Raw genomic sequence first — 15,521 nt, 5'->3', positions numbered from 1 at the left:
GAATCCCGACACTGGGAATCTCCTCCTGATTGAGACACAGCAGTGGTGCCATTGGCTCCTGCTGCTGTACGTCAAAGTCAGTTAGCCAATCAGGAGAGAGGGGGTGGGTAAGAAACGGGGCTTCGTGTCTGAATGGACACAGGGAGCTGTGATTCAGCTCAGGTGCCCCCCTTGCAAGCTGCTTGCTCTGGGGGCACTCAACAGGAGGGAGGAGCCAGGAGCAGCGAAGAGGGACCCGAGAGGAGGAGGAGGATGCGGGCTGCTCTGTGCAAAACAAACTGCACAGAGGAGGGAAGTATAACATGTTTGTTATTTTAAGAGAAAAAAAAAAAAAAACAAGACTTTAAAGCGGAGTTCCACCCTGGATTTTTTTTTTTTTTTTTTAATACCCCCGGGACAGTCAGGGCTAGTGCATTCCACAATGGCTAGCCTCTGATCTGTCCCGGGTTGCACTTACCTGTTAGGACAAATACTTACCTTGCAAACGTCTTGTCCAGCGCTGCCATCTCAGATGTGGGCAGCTTGAAGCCAGCGCGTCCTCTTCGGCGTCTTCTTCCGCCTTCTTTGGTCCCACGATGCTCTGCGCCGGCCCCGACGTCACTTCCGGGTCGCGCGCGTCATCCCTCCACAGCTTCTGGGCATGCCCAGAAGCTGTTTAGAAGGGGATGACGCGCGCGACCCGGAACTGACGTCGGGGCCGGTGCAGGCGCAATGATTCCTGGGAGCTATGACGTCCAGCTCCCAGGAATCATTGCAGAGCCAGGAAGTGACGACGGGCCGCGGCCGAGGAAGGAGGAAGAAGGAATTAAGGTAAGTATATTTTCTTCGCTACGAGGTAAGTAAAAAAAAAAAAAATATGCGATTATCCATTTCTTTTTCAGGTGACCCGGAGCGAGAAGATGGAGGTAAGTATAAAAATAGGGTGGAACTCCACTTTAAGTATTAAAAATCCTATAGATAATACGTTTTATTAAAGTGGAATACAGACTGGACATGACTTAATGGAAACTCCGGTTAATGTGAGAATTGTCTATCAGCACTCTCTGTCTGCTGTCGCTGTTTTGATGGAAATTAAAGTCCTGATTTATTACCGACACATAACACCCGATGTCATACTTCCTAATATTTTACATGACTTTCCAGGGATACTTTTCTGCTGAGCCGAGGCTTTTCACCGAACCACAGATAGAATCCTCTATGGGGACAGAAAAACATTATTATGTGTTTGCTTCACTGAAATATACTGTAGATGTGTATTGTGCATCTGAAATTATTCCCTTCAAAGAATCTATAACAAGATGGTCATTTAGAGCCGGTTCACACTGAGGCGACATGACTTCAGGGGGCGACCTGTGAAGTCGCGTGCACCGCTGTGCACCGCGACTTCGGCGTGACTTGCAGGGACTTCACATAATGGAAGTCTATGCAAGTCGCTCCGAGGTCGCCCCAAAGTTGTGTCGCTCCAATTAGAACGGGTCCTGTACTACTCAATAGACCGCGACCGACCGCGACTTGTCAGACTGACAAGTCGCCTGACAAGTCGCGGCAGTGTGAATGGGCTCTTAGACTGAAATTAGAAAGTTTTATTTGGTTTTGTGCTGTCACCAAATAAACCCAAACTGGCAACAGAAAGTTTAAATGGAAGTCAGCCAGGTAGAGTGAAGGCATGGTTTATGAAGATATATACAGTATCTCACAAAAGTGAGTACACCCCTCACATTTTTGTAAATATTTTATTCTATCTTTTCATGTGACAACACTGAAGAAATGACACTTTGCTACAATGTAAAGTAGTGAGTGTACAGCTTGTATAACAGTGTAAATTTGCTGTCCCCTCAAAATAACTCAACACACAGCCATTAATGTCAAAACCGCTGGCAACAAAATTGAGTACACCCCTAAGTGAAAATGTCCAAATTGGGTCCATTTAGCCATTTTCCCTCCCCGGTGTCATGTGACCCGTTAGTGTTACAAGGTCTCAGGTGTGAATGGGGAGCAGGTGTGTTAAATTTTGTGTTATCGCTCTTACTCTCTCATACTGGTCACTGGAAGTTCAACATGGCAGCTCATGTCAAAGAACTCTCTGAGGATCTTAGAAAAATAATTGTTGCTCTACATAAAGATGGCCTAGGCCAGTGGTTCTCAACCTCGGTCCTCAGGACCCACTAACAGGCCAAATTTTAGGTATCACCTTGGGGAGATGCAGACTAGAATACTGCAATCACTGAGCAGCAAGATATATCACCTGTGATGTATTTCAGTTATCTTGCAAACCTGGCCTGTTAGTGGGTCCCGAGGCCCAGAGTTGAGAACCACTGGCCTAGGCTATAAGAAGATTGCCAAGACCCTGAAACTGAGCTGCAGCACGGTGGCCAAGACCATACAGCGGTTTAACAGGACAGGTTCCACTCAGAACAGGCCTCGCCATGGTCGACCAAAGAAGTTGAGTGCTCATGTTCAGTGTCATATTCAGAGGTTGTCTTTGGGAAATAGACGTATGAGTGCTGCCAGCATTGCTGCAGAGGTTGAAGGGGTGGGGGGGGTCAGCCTGTCAGTGCTCAGACCATACGCCGCACACTGCATCAAATTGGTCTGCATGGCTGTCGTCCCAGAAGGAACCTTTTTCTAAAGATATTAAATCAACCTGCATAAAGCAATACCAGTGATTAAGTGATTAAATCAAACAATAAAATGTAAACTTGAATATATACAAATTATATTCAGTGATGAATGTCCCAATAGGATAACGCAATAGAGCGTTAAAGAAATGGAAAGATAAATAAATGTTCAAAATCAGCAAGGATCCAGTGCAGGGTGCTGAGTGCAGGAAAAGAATCCACCACCACTTAGTGTGACTATATCCGCGGTTAGTGCTGCATGCTCTAGACACACCAACGCTTACCAGATCACACTTGTATGGCAGCATCCAACACAGGATATGAACATCAATGGAATCCTGGCGCAGTGCCTCCCCTCTAGGTGTTCAACACCGTCTGTAGGGGGCCACGATATCCACCAAAAACCATGCACCGCCAATCTCATCCAGAGCCCAATACTTAGAGCGTTTGTGAAATCCCTTTCTCAGCTCCTCAGCCCATCTTATGTGTAAGTCACCCTGTGTCTATTAGGGGCACAGGGTCACCCTGGTGGTGGATTCTTTTCCTGCACTCAGCACCCTGCACTGGATCCTTGCTGATTTTGGACATTTATTTATCTTTCCATTTATTTAACGCTCTATTGCGTTATCCTATTGGGACATTCATCACTGAATATAATTTGTATACATTCAAGTTTACATTTTATTGCTTGATTTAATCACTTAATCACTGGTATTGCTTTATGCAGGTTGATTTAATATCAATATTTCAATGTAGCGCGGCTCTTTTTTACAATTTCTTTTTTTGGTGTTTCCCACTACAGCTGCAGCTTTATTACACAAATCACTTATTTATATTTTTAATTATACATTTATTTATTTAACTATTTACACAATTCTGTGCTTAGCGCGGTTATTTTTTATACTATAATACCTTCTTCTAAAGATGATGCCCAAGAAAGCCCGCAAACAGTTTGCTGAAGACAAGCAGACTAAGGACATGGATTACTGGAACCATGTCCTGTGGTCTGATGAGACCAAGATAAACTTATTTTATTCAGATGGTGTCAAGCGTGTGTGGCGGCAACCAGGTGAGGAGTACAAAGACAAGTGTGTCTTGCCTACAGTCAAGCATGGTGGTGGGAGTGTCGTGGTCTGGGGCTGCATGAGTGCTGCCGGCACTGGGGAGCTACAGTTCATTGAGGCAACCATGAATGCCAACATGTACTGTGACATACTGAAGCAGAGCATGATCCACTCTCTTTGGTAATTGGGCCACAGGGCAGTATTCCAACATGATAACGACCCCAAACACACCTCCAAGGCGACCACTGCCTTGCTGAAGAAGCTGAAGGTAAAGGTGATGGACTGGCTAAGCATGTCTCCAGACCTAAACCCTATTGAGCATCTGTGGGACATCCTCAAACGAAAGGTGGAGGAACTCAAGGTCTCTAACATCCACCAACTCTGTGATGTCGTCATGGAGAAATGGAAGAGATCTCCAGTGGCAACTTGTGAAGCTCTGGTGAACTCCATGCCCAAGAGGGTTAAGGCAGTGCTGGAAAATAATGGTGATCACACAAAATATTGACTCTTTGGGCCCAATTTGGACATTTTTACTTAGGGGTGTACTCACTTTTGTTGCCAGCGGTTTAGACATTAATGGCTGTGTGTTGAGTTATTTTGAGGGGACAGCAAATTTACACTGTTATACAAGCTGTACACTCACTACTTTACATTGTAGCAAAGTGTAATTACTTAAGTGTTGTCACATGAAAAGATATGAGTGAGTGTACTAGGCACAAGGGTGTATATACTCCTGATCTGTGTTCTATGTACATTATACACTCCTGTTCCCAGCACTTTCTTCTTTTTTGTTTTTAGCACTTTATATGTTACATACTGTTGATCTCTGCACTCCCAACTACAGCACACAGTCATAATTCCAGCACTCTGTATATTACACACTCTTGAATCCAGCACACAGTATGTCACACACTTCTGACCCCTGCACCCAGTACATTACACACTCCTGACCCCTACATGCATTATGTTACACACCCCTGACCCCTGCACTCAGTACATTACACACTTCTAACCCCTACATGCATTATGTTACATACCCTGTCCCCTCCACTCAGTCTATTACATACCCTGGACCCCTGCACTCAGTACATTACACACTCCTGATCCCTGCACTCAGTATGCTACACCCTCCTAATGCCTGCACCTGGCGCTATGCACTTAGCATGGTTCACACTCCTGACCCCCACACTCAGTATGCTATACCTTCCCAGCATGTGCAGTCTGGTGCTATGCACTCAGTACATTATTCACTCCTCACCCCAGCACATAGTAAGTTACACACTCCTGACCCCTGAATCCAGTACATTACACACTTCTGACCTCTACATGCATTATTTACACACTCCTGACCCCTGTACTCAGTATATTAAACACTGCTGACCCCTACATTCATTATGCTACACCCTCCCATTCCCTGCCCTCTGGTGGTATGCACTCAGTAAGAAACTATAGGAAATTGTAGAACCGCTTAAGATGATCTGGTCGATGAACTAATGATCAGTCCGCAAACTGGGCGACTTAGAAATATTTACAAAGGAGATGTTCGCACACCAATCCTTAGAAAATCTTGAATGCTTTATTCCATAAAATCCTCGTCCAGCATCAGATAAACAAAAGGGCAATAGCAGCATGGTTAATGCATTCAGAAGGTCACACACTTCTGACCCCTGCCCTCAGTATGATACACACACCTGACCCCTGCACTCAGTACGTTACACTCTCCTAAGCCCTGCCCTCAGTATGTTACACACTCCTGACCCATGTTCTTTGTACAATACACACTCCTGACCCCTGCACTTAGTACACTACACCCTCCTAACCCACTGTACTCTGGTGCTATGCACTGAGTACGTTACACACTACTGATCCCTTCACTCAGTATGTTACACACCTGACCCCTGCAAGTTAAATGGCATACACTCCTGTCTCCTGCACTCAGTATGTTACACACTCCTGACCCCTGCTCCTGATATAATACACTCTCCTGACCCATGCTCAGTATGTTACACACTCCTGACTCCTCCACTCAGTATGTTACACACTCCTGACCCCTGCTCCTGATACAGTACACTCTCCTGACCCGTGCTCAGTATGTTACACACTCCTGACTCCTGTGCTCAGTATGCTACACTCTGCCAACCCCTGCACTCAGTATGTTACACACTCCTGACCCATGCTCTTTGTACAATACACACTCCTCACCCCTTCACTTAGTATGCTACACCCTCCTGACTCACTGCAAGCTATCTGGCATACACTCCTGTCTCCTGCACTCAGTATGTTACACACTCCTGACCCCTACTCCTGGTACAATACACTCTCCTGACCCCTGCACTTAGTATGTTACACACTCCTGACCCCTACTCCTAGTACAATACACTCTCCTAGCCCCTGCACTTAGTATGTTACACACTTCTAACCCTTGCACTTAGTATATTACACACTTCTGACCCCTGCACTTAGTATATTACACACTTCTGACCCCTGCACTCAGTATGTTACACACTCCTGACCCCATGAACTCAGGCACCATTCACAATCAGCACAAGGTGCCCAGCAGAGGCAGAGAACATACAGCAGGAAGATCCTACAACACTTTTGAGTTTGATGCCAAAACAAGCATGGTGTCAGCTAGGAGTGGGATTCCAGCTTTAGAAGATGATCAGGGGGGCACATCTGAGGGAAACCCAGTTTGACATCTAGGCCCAGGGGCTGGATGACCTTACCCTGGCACTAACCCATACTCACCAGTCATCTGCATGAGAGGAGAAGGGTCCTGGAACCCTGGTGGGGCACCTGAGGAAAGGAGGATTGGGGCTGCTCTTGCTCAAAACCATTACACAGGGCCGGGAAATATGATATGTTTGTTTGTTTTCTTTTCTTTCTTTTTCTTTTAAGCTGACCATACACTATGCAAGCTGATTGTACAATCTTTTAGAGGTCTGCCAACAAGTATGTAGTGCAAGGGCCTGCCTGATTGGATACAAATTGATTGGATAATTAGGTAGGTTCTCATATTACGTACTTTTAGTAAATTTAAATTTGATTGTACAGAGATTGTACAGTCAGATCTTAATGTGTATGGTGACCCTTTAACCACTTGCCGACTGCTCACATGGAGCGTACTGCGGCAAAGTGGCTCGTTATCGTCCAGCGACGTAGGTCTACGTCGCTGGACTCCTCCCCTTGTGGGCGGCACGCGCACGCCACCGGAGGCTCGCTCCCGCTGTATTCAGACTCAGTGGGAGTCGGGTCAGGGAAGGAGAGGCCTGGAGCTCGCCCAGGACCCTGTAGGGGGCGAGCGCGAACACGCCGCTGGAGGCGCGCTCCCGCCCCCGCCCCGCTCGTTCATGGCCATCCCCAGGCGTGTGCCCGTCGGCTCCGATGTCTGCCAGCCACCAGCCACTCGCGATCTCCCGCTGGAGAGGGAGAAAGGCAGGCGGCTGATGTAAACAAAGCCGTCTGTCATTCTCCCAGGTGTAACTGCAGAGATCATACGATCCTGCTATGTAGGATCGTATGTCTCTGTGGTTACATCACAAGCCACGCCCCCCCCACAGTTAGAATCACGCCCCTGGGGACACACTTAACCCCTTGATCACTAATAAAGTTAAACCCTTCCCTGCCAGTGTCATTTTTACAGTAACAGTGCATATTTTTAGCACTGATTGCTGTAGTAATGTCATTGGTACCCCCAAAAGTGTCAAAAATGTCAGTCAGGGGTCCGATCTGTCCACTGCAATGTCGCAGTCCCGCAAAAAAAAATTGCAGATTGCCGCCATTACTAGTTAAAAAAAAACAATAAAAATGACAAAAATCTTTCCCTTAGTTAGTAAACGCAATAACTTTTGCGCAAACCAATCAAAATACGCTTTTTGCGATTTTTTTAACCAAAAATATGTAGCAGAAAACAAATTGGCCTTAAATGTTAAAAAATTTGTTATTTTTAATTTTTTTGGGGGGGAATTTCATATAAAAAAATTTGAAAAATATTGTTACTTTTTCAAAATTGACGCTCTTTTTTTGTTTATAGCGCATGATCAAAAAATCGCACAGGTGATCAAATACCACCAAAAGAAAGCTCTGTTTGTGGGGAAAAAAGGACGTCAATTTCATTTGGGTACAGCATCGCACGACCGCGCAATTGTCTGTTAAAGTCACGCGGTGCCGAATCGCAAAATTAGGCCCTGGTCTTTGAGCAGCCAAATCCTCCGGGGCTTAAGTGGTTAATGGGGCAAATCCTTTCCGTTCTGGAAGTGGTTAAATAAGCTCTAAAATGTACGTTTATGCAAAACTAACAATTATCCACTTGCAATTGCGTCAATTATTGTGCGTTTTAGGGGCAGAAATGCATGAAATTCACTCTGTTTATTAGATCTCGGCTTACATTTGCCACTGAGGCTTGCATTTATTTTCTCAGAAAAGGTAAATCCCTCCCCACATCCCAGGGGATGTTTGCATACCTCCCCCCCCCCCCCCCCATCGCACCAACATGTACTTTGGTCTCATCTCTTTCCTGGATATAATAATGCGGTCACACATGGTTGGTGCCTGTAGTTCCTCCTTTCAGCAGTTCTCCGCCTCACCGACTCTGTCTGCCCCATTCAGGCTCAGCAATCCAGTCTCTTAATTACCAGTTTTCCCATCTCACCGCTAATCATTGTTTACCGTACAGGGGAAAATATGTCGGCTACAATATGTTCAGGCCTCAGGCTGCCCAACGCTGCCTTTCCAAAGCTGCAAACATCAACCATAGAACTGCGATTTATTTCAGACATGTGAGAGATAACATCATGATCAGTGACCTTGTATATTACCGTGTTTCCCCGAAAATAAGACCGGGTCTTATATTCATTTTGGCACCAAAAGTAAGGTGACCAGATTTTTAAAATGAAATCCGGGGGCATATTTTATTTTTATTTTTTTTATTGCCAAATGGCACAGGACTGCACAATACTCAGAGCGCTGGGCACAGCACTGCATAATACACAGAGCGCTGGCCACAGGACCGCATAATACACAGAGTGCTGGGCACAGGACTACATAATACACAGACCGCTGGGCACAGGACTGAACAATACACAAAGCGCTGGGTACAGGACTGCATAATACACAGAGCGCTGGGCACAGGACTGCATAATACACAGAGCGCTGGTTACAGGACTGCATAATACACAGAGTGCTGGGCACAGGACTGCCCAATACACAAAGCGCTGGGTACAGGACTGCATAATACACAGAGCGCTGGGCATAGGACTGCATAATACAAAGAGCGCTGGGCATAGGACTGCATAATACACAGAGCGCTGGGCACAAGACTGCATAATACACAGAGTGCTGGTTACAGGACTGCATAATAAAGAGCACTGGGCACAGGACTACATAATACACAGAGCGCTGGGTTCAGGACTACATAATATACAGAACGCTGGGCACAGGACTACTTAATACACAGAGCGCTGGGCACAGGACTGCAGAATACACAAAGCGCTGGGTACAGGACTGCATAATACACAGAGCGCTGGGCACAGGACTGCATAATACACAGAGCGCTGGGCACAGAACTGCATAATACACAGAGCGCTGGACACAGGACTACATAATACACAGAGCGCTGGGTACAGGACTGCATAATACACAGAGCGCTGGGCACAGGACTGCATAATACACAGAGCGCTGGGCACAGAACTGCATAATACACAGAGCGCTGGACACAGGACTACATAATACACAGAGCGCTGGGTACTGGACTGCATAATACACATAGCAATGGGTTCAGAACTGCATAATACACGGAGCGCTGGACACAGGACTACATAATACACAGAGCACTGGGTACAGGACTGCATAATACACGGAGTGCTGGGCAAGGGACTGCATAATACAGAGAACTGGGCACAGGACTACATAATACACAGAGCGCTTGGTTCAGGACTGCATAATACACAGAGCACTGGGTTCAGGACTGCATAATACACGGAGTGCTGGGCAAGGGACTGCATAATACAGAGAACTGGGCACAGGACTACATAATACACAGAGCGCTGGGTTCAGGACTGCATAATACACAGAGCGCTGGATACAAGACTGCATAATACACGGAGCGCTGGGCACAGGACTGCATAATACACAGAGCGCTGGGCACAGGACTGCATAATACACAGAGCGCTGGGTACAAGACTGCATAATACACAGAGCGCTGGGCACAGGACTGTATAATACACAGAGCACTGGGCACAGAAATGCATAATACACAGAGTGCTGGTTACAGGACTGCATAATACTGAGCACTGGGCACAGGACTACGTAATACACAGAGAGCTGGGTTCAGAACTACATAATATACAGAGCACTGGGCACAGGACTACATAATACACAGAGAGCTGGGTTCAGGACTGCATAATACATGGAGCGCTGGGTACAGGACTGCATAATACACAGAGCGCTGGGCACAGGACTGCATAATACACAGAGCACTGGGTAAAGGTAAAGGACTGCATAATACAGAGAACTGGGCACCCCCCCCCCCCCCCACACACACACACACACATTCAATTTTTGGCTCTGCCTCTCCTCCACTAAACAGAAGCAGGAGCAGGAGCGGCAGTGAGATCATCCAGCAGGGGGCGTCCGCATCTGTTTCTCAGCCAGCATAGGGTGCCCTCTCTACATTATTCCGGCCATGAATCCGGGGACAAAACCGGGGACAGACTTTGTCCTCATTCCGGGGATTGTCCGGGGACATCTGGTCATCCTAACCAGAGGACACAGTAGGCCTTATTTTCGGGGTAGGTCTTATCGTTTAATGTGCTGTCTTCTCTCCCCCCTCTCCCTCCCTGCCTGCCAGGAATCCCCTGTGTGAACCGAGTAAAAGTGTTTACTGTCCAATGTGTGTATTCCTGTATTATAATTGTGTGAAATACCTTCGTTAGAGCAGTGCTCGGCCCTTCCATGACCCCCTGGAGCTCTCTTCTCTTACTATTATATAATGTCCAATGCGTGTGTTCCTGTATTATAATTGTGGGAAATACCTCGTTAGGCCCTTCCGTGACCCGCTCTGAGCACTGCAGAGGGGAGGGGCTGAGATCCCCCGCTGACAGCGGGGAGAAGAGGAGGAGAGCAGCAGGAGATCAGCTGAGCGCCGAGCGGCGCTGTAACGAAAGTATTTAACACAATTATAATACAGAAACACACACATTGGACATTATATAAAACAGTAAGAGTGGATTCTACGTTGGGATTTTACAAACACTTTAAACTAGGGCTTATTTTCAGGGTAGGGCTTATATTGCAGCCCACTCCGAAAATAACAGTAGGCTAGGCCTTATTATCGGAGAAACACGGTACAAGGGACTCAGTCCATCAGGAGCAAAGAAAGCAAACAGTTCAGTGGGTCTCAGTGAGTGATAACATGAAACTCTGAGTATATCCTGCATGCAGTGGAGCCTCCTCTTTTGCAAGGCTTTTTTTATAAATGGTTACGGATAAGTACAATGTCACTTTATGAAATTACAGCATGGGCAGCCCCCTCCTGGTTAGGAAAATCTTTTTAAGACGAATGGGAGACATGGCACGCTATCCTGACGGCGTTACCCGTGATGTAGCGAAACGCGTTGAAGTCATAATTACGTCACCAGGCATCATGCAATAGACATGTCCCTATAAGTACTGCGCAAGATGGATACCCGGAAGGATTTCACCACACGGCACATCTCCCATAGTGGAGCTCTCACAATCCTGCGAAAAGTACGCGGTCTAACTGGCCAGAATAGCACAGGTCCTAATGGGAGTGCTGGTTGTCACTTTAACCACTTAAGGACCAGGCCAATTTCTGACACTTGTTGTTTACAAGTTAAAATCAGTATTTTTTGCTAGAAAATTACTTAGAACCCGAAACATTATATATTTATTTTTTTATAGCAGAGACCCTAGAGAATAAAATGGAGATCGTTGCAATACTTTATGTTACACCGTATTTGCGCAGCGGTCTTACAAACACAGTTTTCTTTTTTTAAATGCACTTTTTTTTTAATTAAAAAATAAGAAAATAGTAAAGTTAGCCCAATTTTTTTCTATAATGTGAAAGATGATGTTACACTGAGTAAATAGATACCAAACATGTCATGCTTCAAAATTGGAATTGCAAAAGGCTTATACCAGCAGCTGACTGAATAGCTCACCTCCCTGTCATTCTGCTCTCTCCTCCAATCAACAAGCTCCTTGTTAGCATTGGGCACTGCAGCACAACTGATTGGATGCTTTTGCTTTTTCCTCCACCCTAGTCTGAGCTCTGCTGTACAGGAACTGCAAGAGGCTGATACCAGGTACTTAAACTGCTTGCAAAAAAAAAGATAATGAAATATATATATATATATATATATATATATATATATATATATATATATATATATATATATATATATATATATATATATATATATATTATTATATATTTATTTATAAAATTATTATAAATGAGATATATAATATGATATATATATATATATATATATATATACACACATAATGTTAATTTTATAAATAATGATGTTATATTAATAATATAAAAAAGAGTATATATATATATATATATATATATATAATTTTTTTTTTGTTTGCTTTTTAGACATATTCTTACATATATATATATATATATATATATATATATATATATATATATATATATATATATACATTTTTTTTAACATATATTCTTTACTTTCTCCTTAGTAGTGATGTAGATGAAGTTCTGCCAGCATGTCAGTGCAAATCTATTCCAACTACTTTAAAAACATAAATAAATAAAAACTTTAAAAAAAAAAAACTAAAAAAAAGATAATAAATGATATATATTATTATATATTTATTTATAAAATTATTATTATGAGATATAATGTATATATATATATATATATATATATATATATATATATATAATATTAATTTTATAAATAAATATGTAATATTAGTAATAATATAAAAAGGAGTATATATATATATATATATATATATATATATATATATATATATATATATATTTATTTTATTTTATTTTTTTTTTACATATATTCTTTACTTTCTCCTTAGTAGTGATGTAGATGAAGTTCTGCCAGCATGTCAGTGCAAATCTATTCCAACTACTAAAAAAATCAGATTTTGTGGCCATTTATCTTATCTCAGCAGTCTGTTTCAATATCTAACTTCCCTGCTTTATACAAAAAAAATATACTTAATTGACAAAAAAAAAAAAAAAAAAAGGCATAGTGCAACAGAAACATATTACAGCTACAGTCACATCAAAGACTTAAATTGTATCTTCTCTAGAAATACAGGTAGTTTGTAGCCAGTTGAGGAACCACAAGTCCCAGCCTTCCCTGCCACCTTCTCCAGGCTGCAGACACACACACAGGTGCAGCCCAGGAACCTCTCTCTAATCTTTGTTCAAACCCCAACCAACTGAACTCTTTAGGGATTGGTGACAGGAGTCCCCCCTCCCGCCTCCTCTGCCATCCCATTGGCCTGCCTTGTGCCCTGGGGCTGTTTGCACAGTTGCTACATGAGGTCATTTTGTGCACATTGAGGTCCCTTGGATACTCAGCACTTGGCTGAAGCTTGCAGGTGAAGCTGCACTCAGTGCATGTACTGCACAGGAGCTGTGAGCTGCACAGACAGTAGGGCACCATCCCCCTGAGAAAGAGGAGGAGGAGGGGGGAGGGGATTGGTGGAGGGTGTGCTGGTCTCACCCCCCCCTGCAGAGATGAGATTCTCATTGTTCAGCTGTTAGCACTCTGCTCCCTCCAGGGGCACACACACACACAAGATGGGCTCTTCTCTATGATAGCACAACTGGCCCCTCCAAACCAGGACCCACTATGGATATCACCATCTCCCAGCTCATGGACCTGTTCCTGGACAGCCCCCTGGTCACCTGGGTGAGTGCATTTCTACCTGTGTTGGGGGGGGGGTTTCCTAAACTTGAGCAAAGTGCCTGATCTAAAGTGGTGTGGAACTACAAGTGCCAGCATGTCCTGCCAAGAGTGGGTGACAATGCATCCAAGTTCCACAGCAGCTTAAGAGCCACAGAGACTGCAGAGAGGTTCAGTTACTATTCAGATCACTTTAGAAAAAGTTGCAAACTTTTTTTAAGAGTATTTTTGGGTATTTTTTGGTACTTTTTTTTTTGATCACAGTATTGTAGTGAGCCAGCAGCAGGAACTTGTTTTATCTCTATGCAAATCCTATGGCTGCAGTGTAAAAAGCCTTTCCTATGCTCAGACCACCTGCAGGCTTGGGGGGGGGGGGGGGGGAGGATTTGCATTTTTTGTTTTCCCCCCCAGAGAATGGCTTTTCAGCTCTCAGGGTACGCTGTGACTGGTTTTGGAGGGAGCTGAATTTACCCCCCCCCCCCCCTTCCTTTTATAACCAGAAGGTGATAACAGCCTGGTAAGAACATTTCTGACATCCTCTCAGCCAGGCGCAGTGACTTTCTTGAAGTTTATATAGGTGTGTAACTGAATAAAGATCACTGTCACTGGGAGGAAATGGCTTCTTTTTTTTGCCTGGGGGGGAAAGTTTAACTCAGTGCGAATAAACACATCAGAACAATTCAATATCCTCTAACTGGCATTGAAACTGCCATGCTGGATTGTTAGCTCTGCAGCCCAGTAGTTTTCCTCTTGGGTTCTGATGGGGACCGCCAGGACTGGCCTGAGCTTAGCAGCATTTGGCTTGTAGATTGTCCCCCTGCATGTGCTTTTATTATTTGGTGTTACATTGTAACTTGTTTCCAAAATAAATATTTCTCTTCTTATACATTTCATGTATCTGAAATAGTTGTCAGGAAATCTATAGATCGGTATGTGTTCTTATATTACCTAGATCTCTATATGTTATAGTACCCTATTAGATCTCTCTGTGCCCCTTATGGATCTCTATGTGCCCCTTATGGATCTCTATGTGCCGCTTATGGATCTCTATGTGTCCTTTTGGATCTCTTGGATCTCTATGTGCCCTTTTGGATCTCAATTAAGTTGGCCATCCACTATACAATTTTTTTAAATTTACTTTAGCTTTACCTTCTACTATGTAGTGCAAGGGCCTGCCTGATTGCATACAAACTGAAAGTGTTTAGGTCTGACCTCCATATTATTTGGTTTTGGTAAATCAGAAGAAAAGTTTACAAGAAAATTGTATAATGTATGGCCCACCTTTTGATCTCTTTATGCAATTCTAGAACTCTATTAGGTCTCTATATGTTCTTATAGAACTCGAAAGGGTCTATGTATGCCCCTATAGAGCTCAAAAATGTCTGTGTGCCCCTATAGAACTCTAAAAGGTCTGTGTGCCCCTGTAGCACCCTAAAATGTCTGTGTGCCCCTATAGAACTCTAAAATGTCTGTGTGCCCCTGTAGAACAATAAATGTCTGTGTGTGCCCCTGTAGAACCCTAAAATGTCTGTGTGTGCCCCTGTAGAACCCTAAAAGGTCTCTGTGTGTGCCCCTGTAGCACCCTAAAAGGTCTCTGTGTGCCCCTATAGAGCTCTTATGTTCTTAAAAAATATAGATGGCATTCTGCTGGTTTAGATGTCTTATTTTAATAAAAGTTATTTAGTGGAAGTTCTGAAGTTCTGATTACACTTGTCTGATTACACTTGTCACCATTCACAGTCTCTTTTTTTTGTCTGGGGTTCAGTTTAATTGAATAAAAACAAGAACATCTTAATATCTAATGTTTGACACTGCAGCCACCATGCTGGATTGTTAGCTCTGTGGCTCTTATTTGCTTCCTGGGGTCTGCTGTGGACCTGCCAGGGCCGGCTGGATCCTATAGCTCAGCAGTG

General features: G+C 44.0%; 1 protein-coding gene across 2 annotated transcripts in view; it reads left to right on the top strand.

Annotated features, from left to right (window-relative positions):
• Nucleotides 1–13,265: 13,265 nt before the first annotated feature.
• Nucleotides 13,266–15,521, top strand: part of CCDC88C (coiled-coil domain containing 88C) — a 197,499-nt gene continuing 195,243 nt past the window's right edge. For both annotated transcript variants that reach the window (XM_082275437.1, XM_082275436.1), the window contains exon 1: nt 13,266–13,614. In XM_082275437.1, coding sequence (XP_082131563.1) covers nt 13,555–13,614 — 60 coding nt within the window. In that variant the 5' untranslated portion in view covers nt 13,266–13,554. The remainder of the gene's footprint in view (nt 13,615–15,521) is intronic.

Source organism: Pelophylax lessonae, assembly GCF_965119305.1.
Source record: "Pelophylax lessonae genome assembly, chromosome: 13".
Taxonomy (NCBI): domain Eukaryota; kingdom Metazoa; phylum Chordata; class Amphibia; order Anura; family Ranidae; genus Pelophylax; species Pelophylax lessonae.
This window is presented reverse-complemented; position numbering and strand designations above follow the sequence as displayed.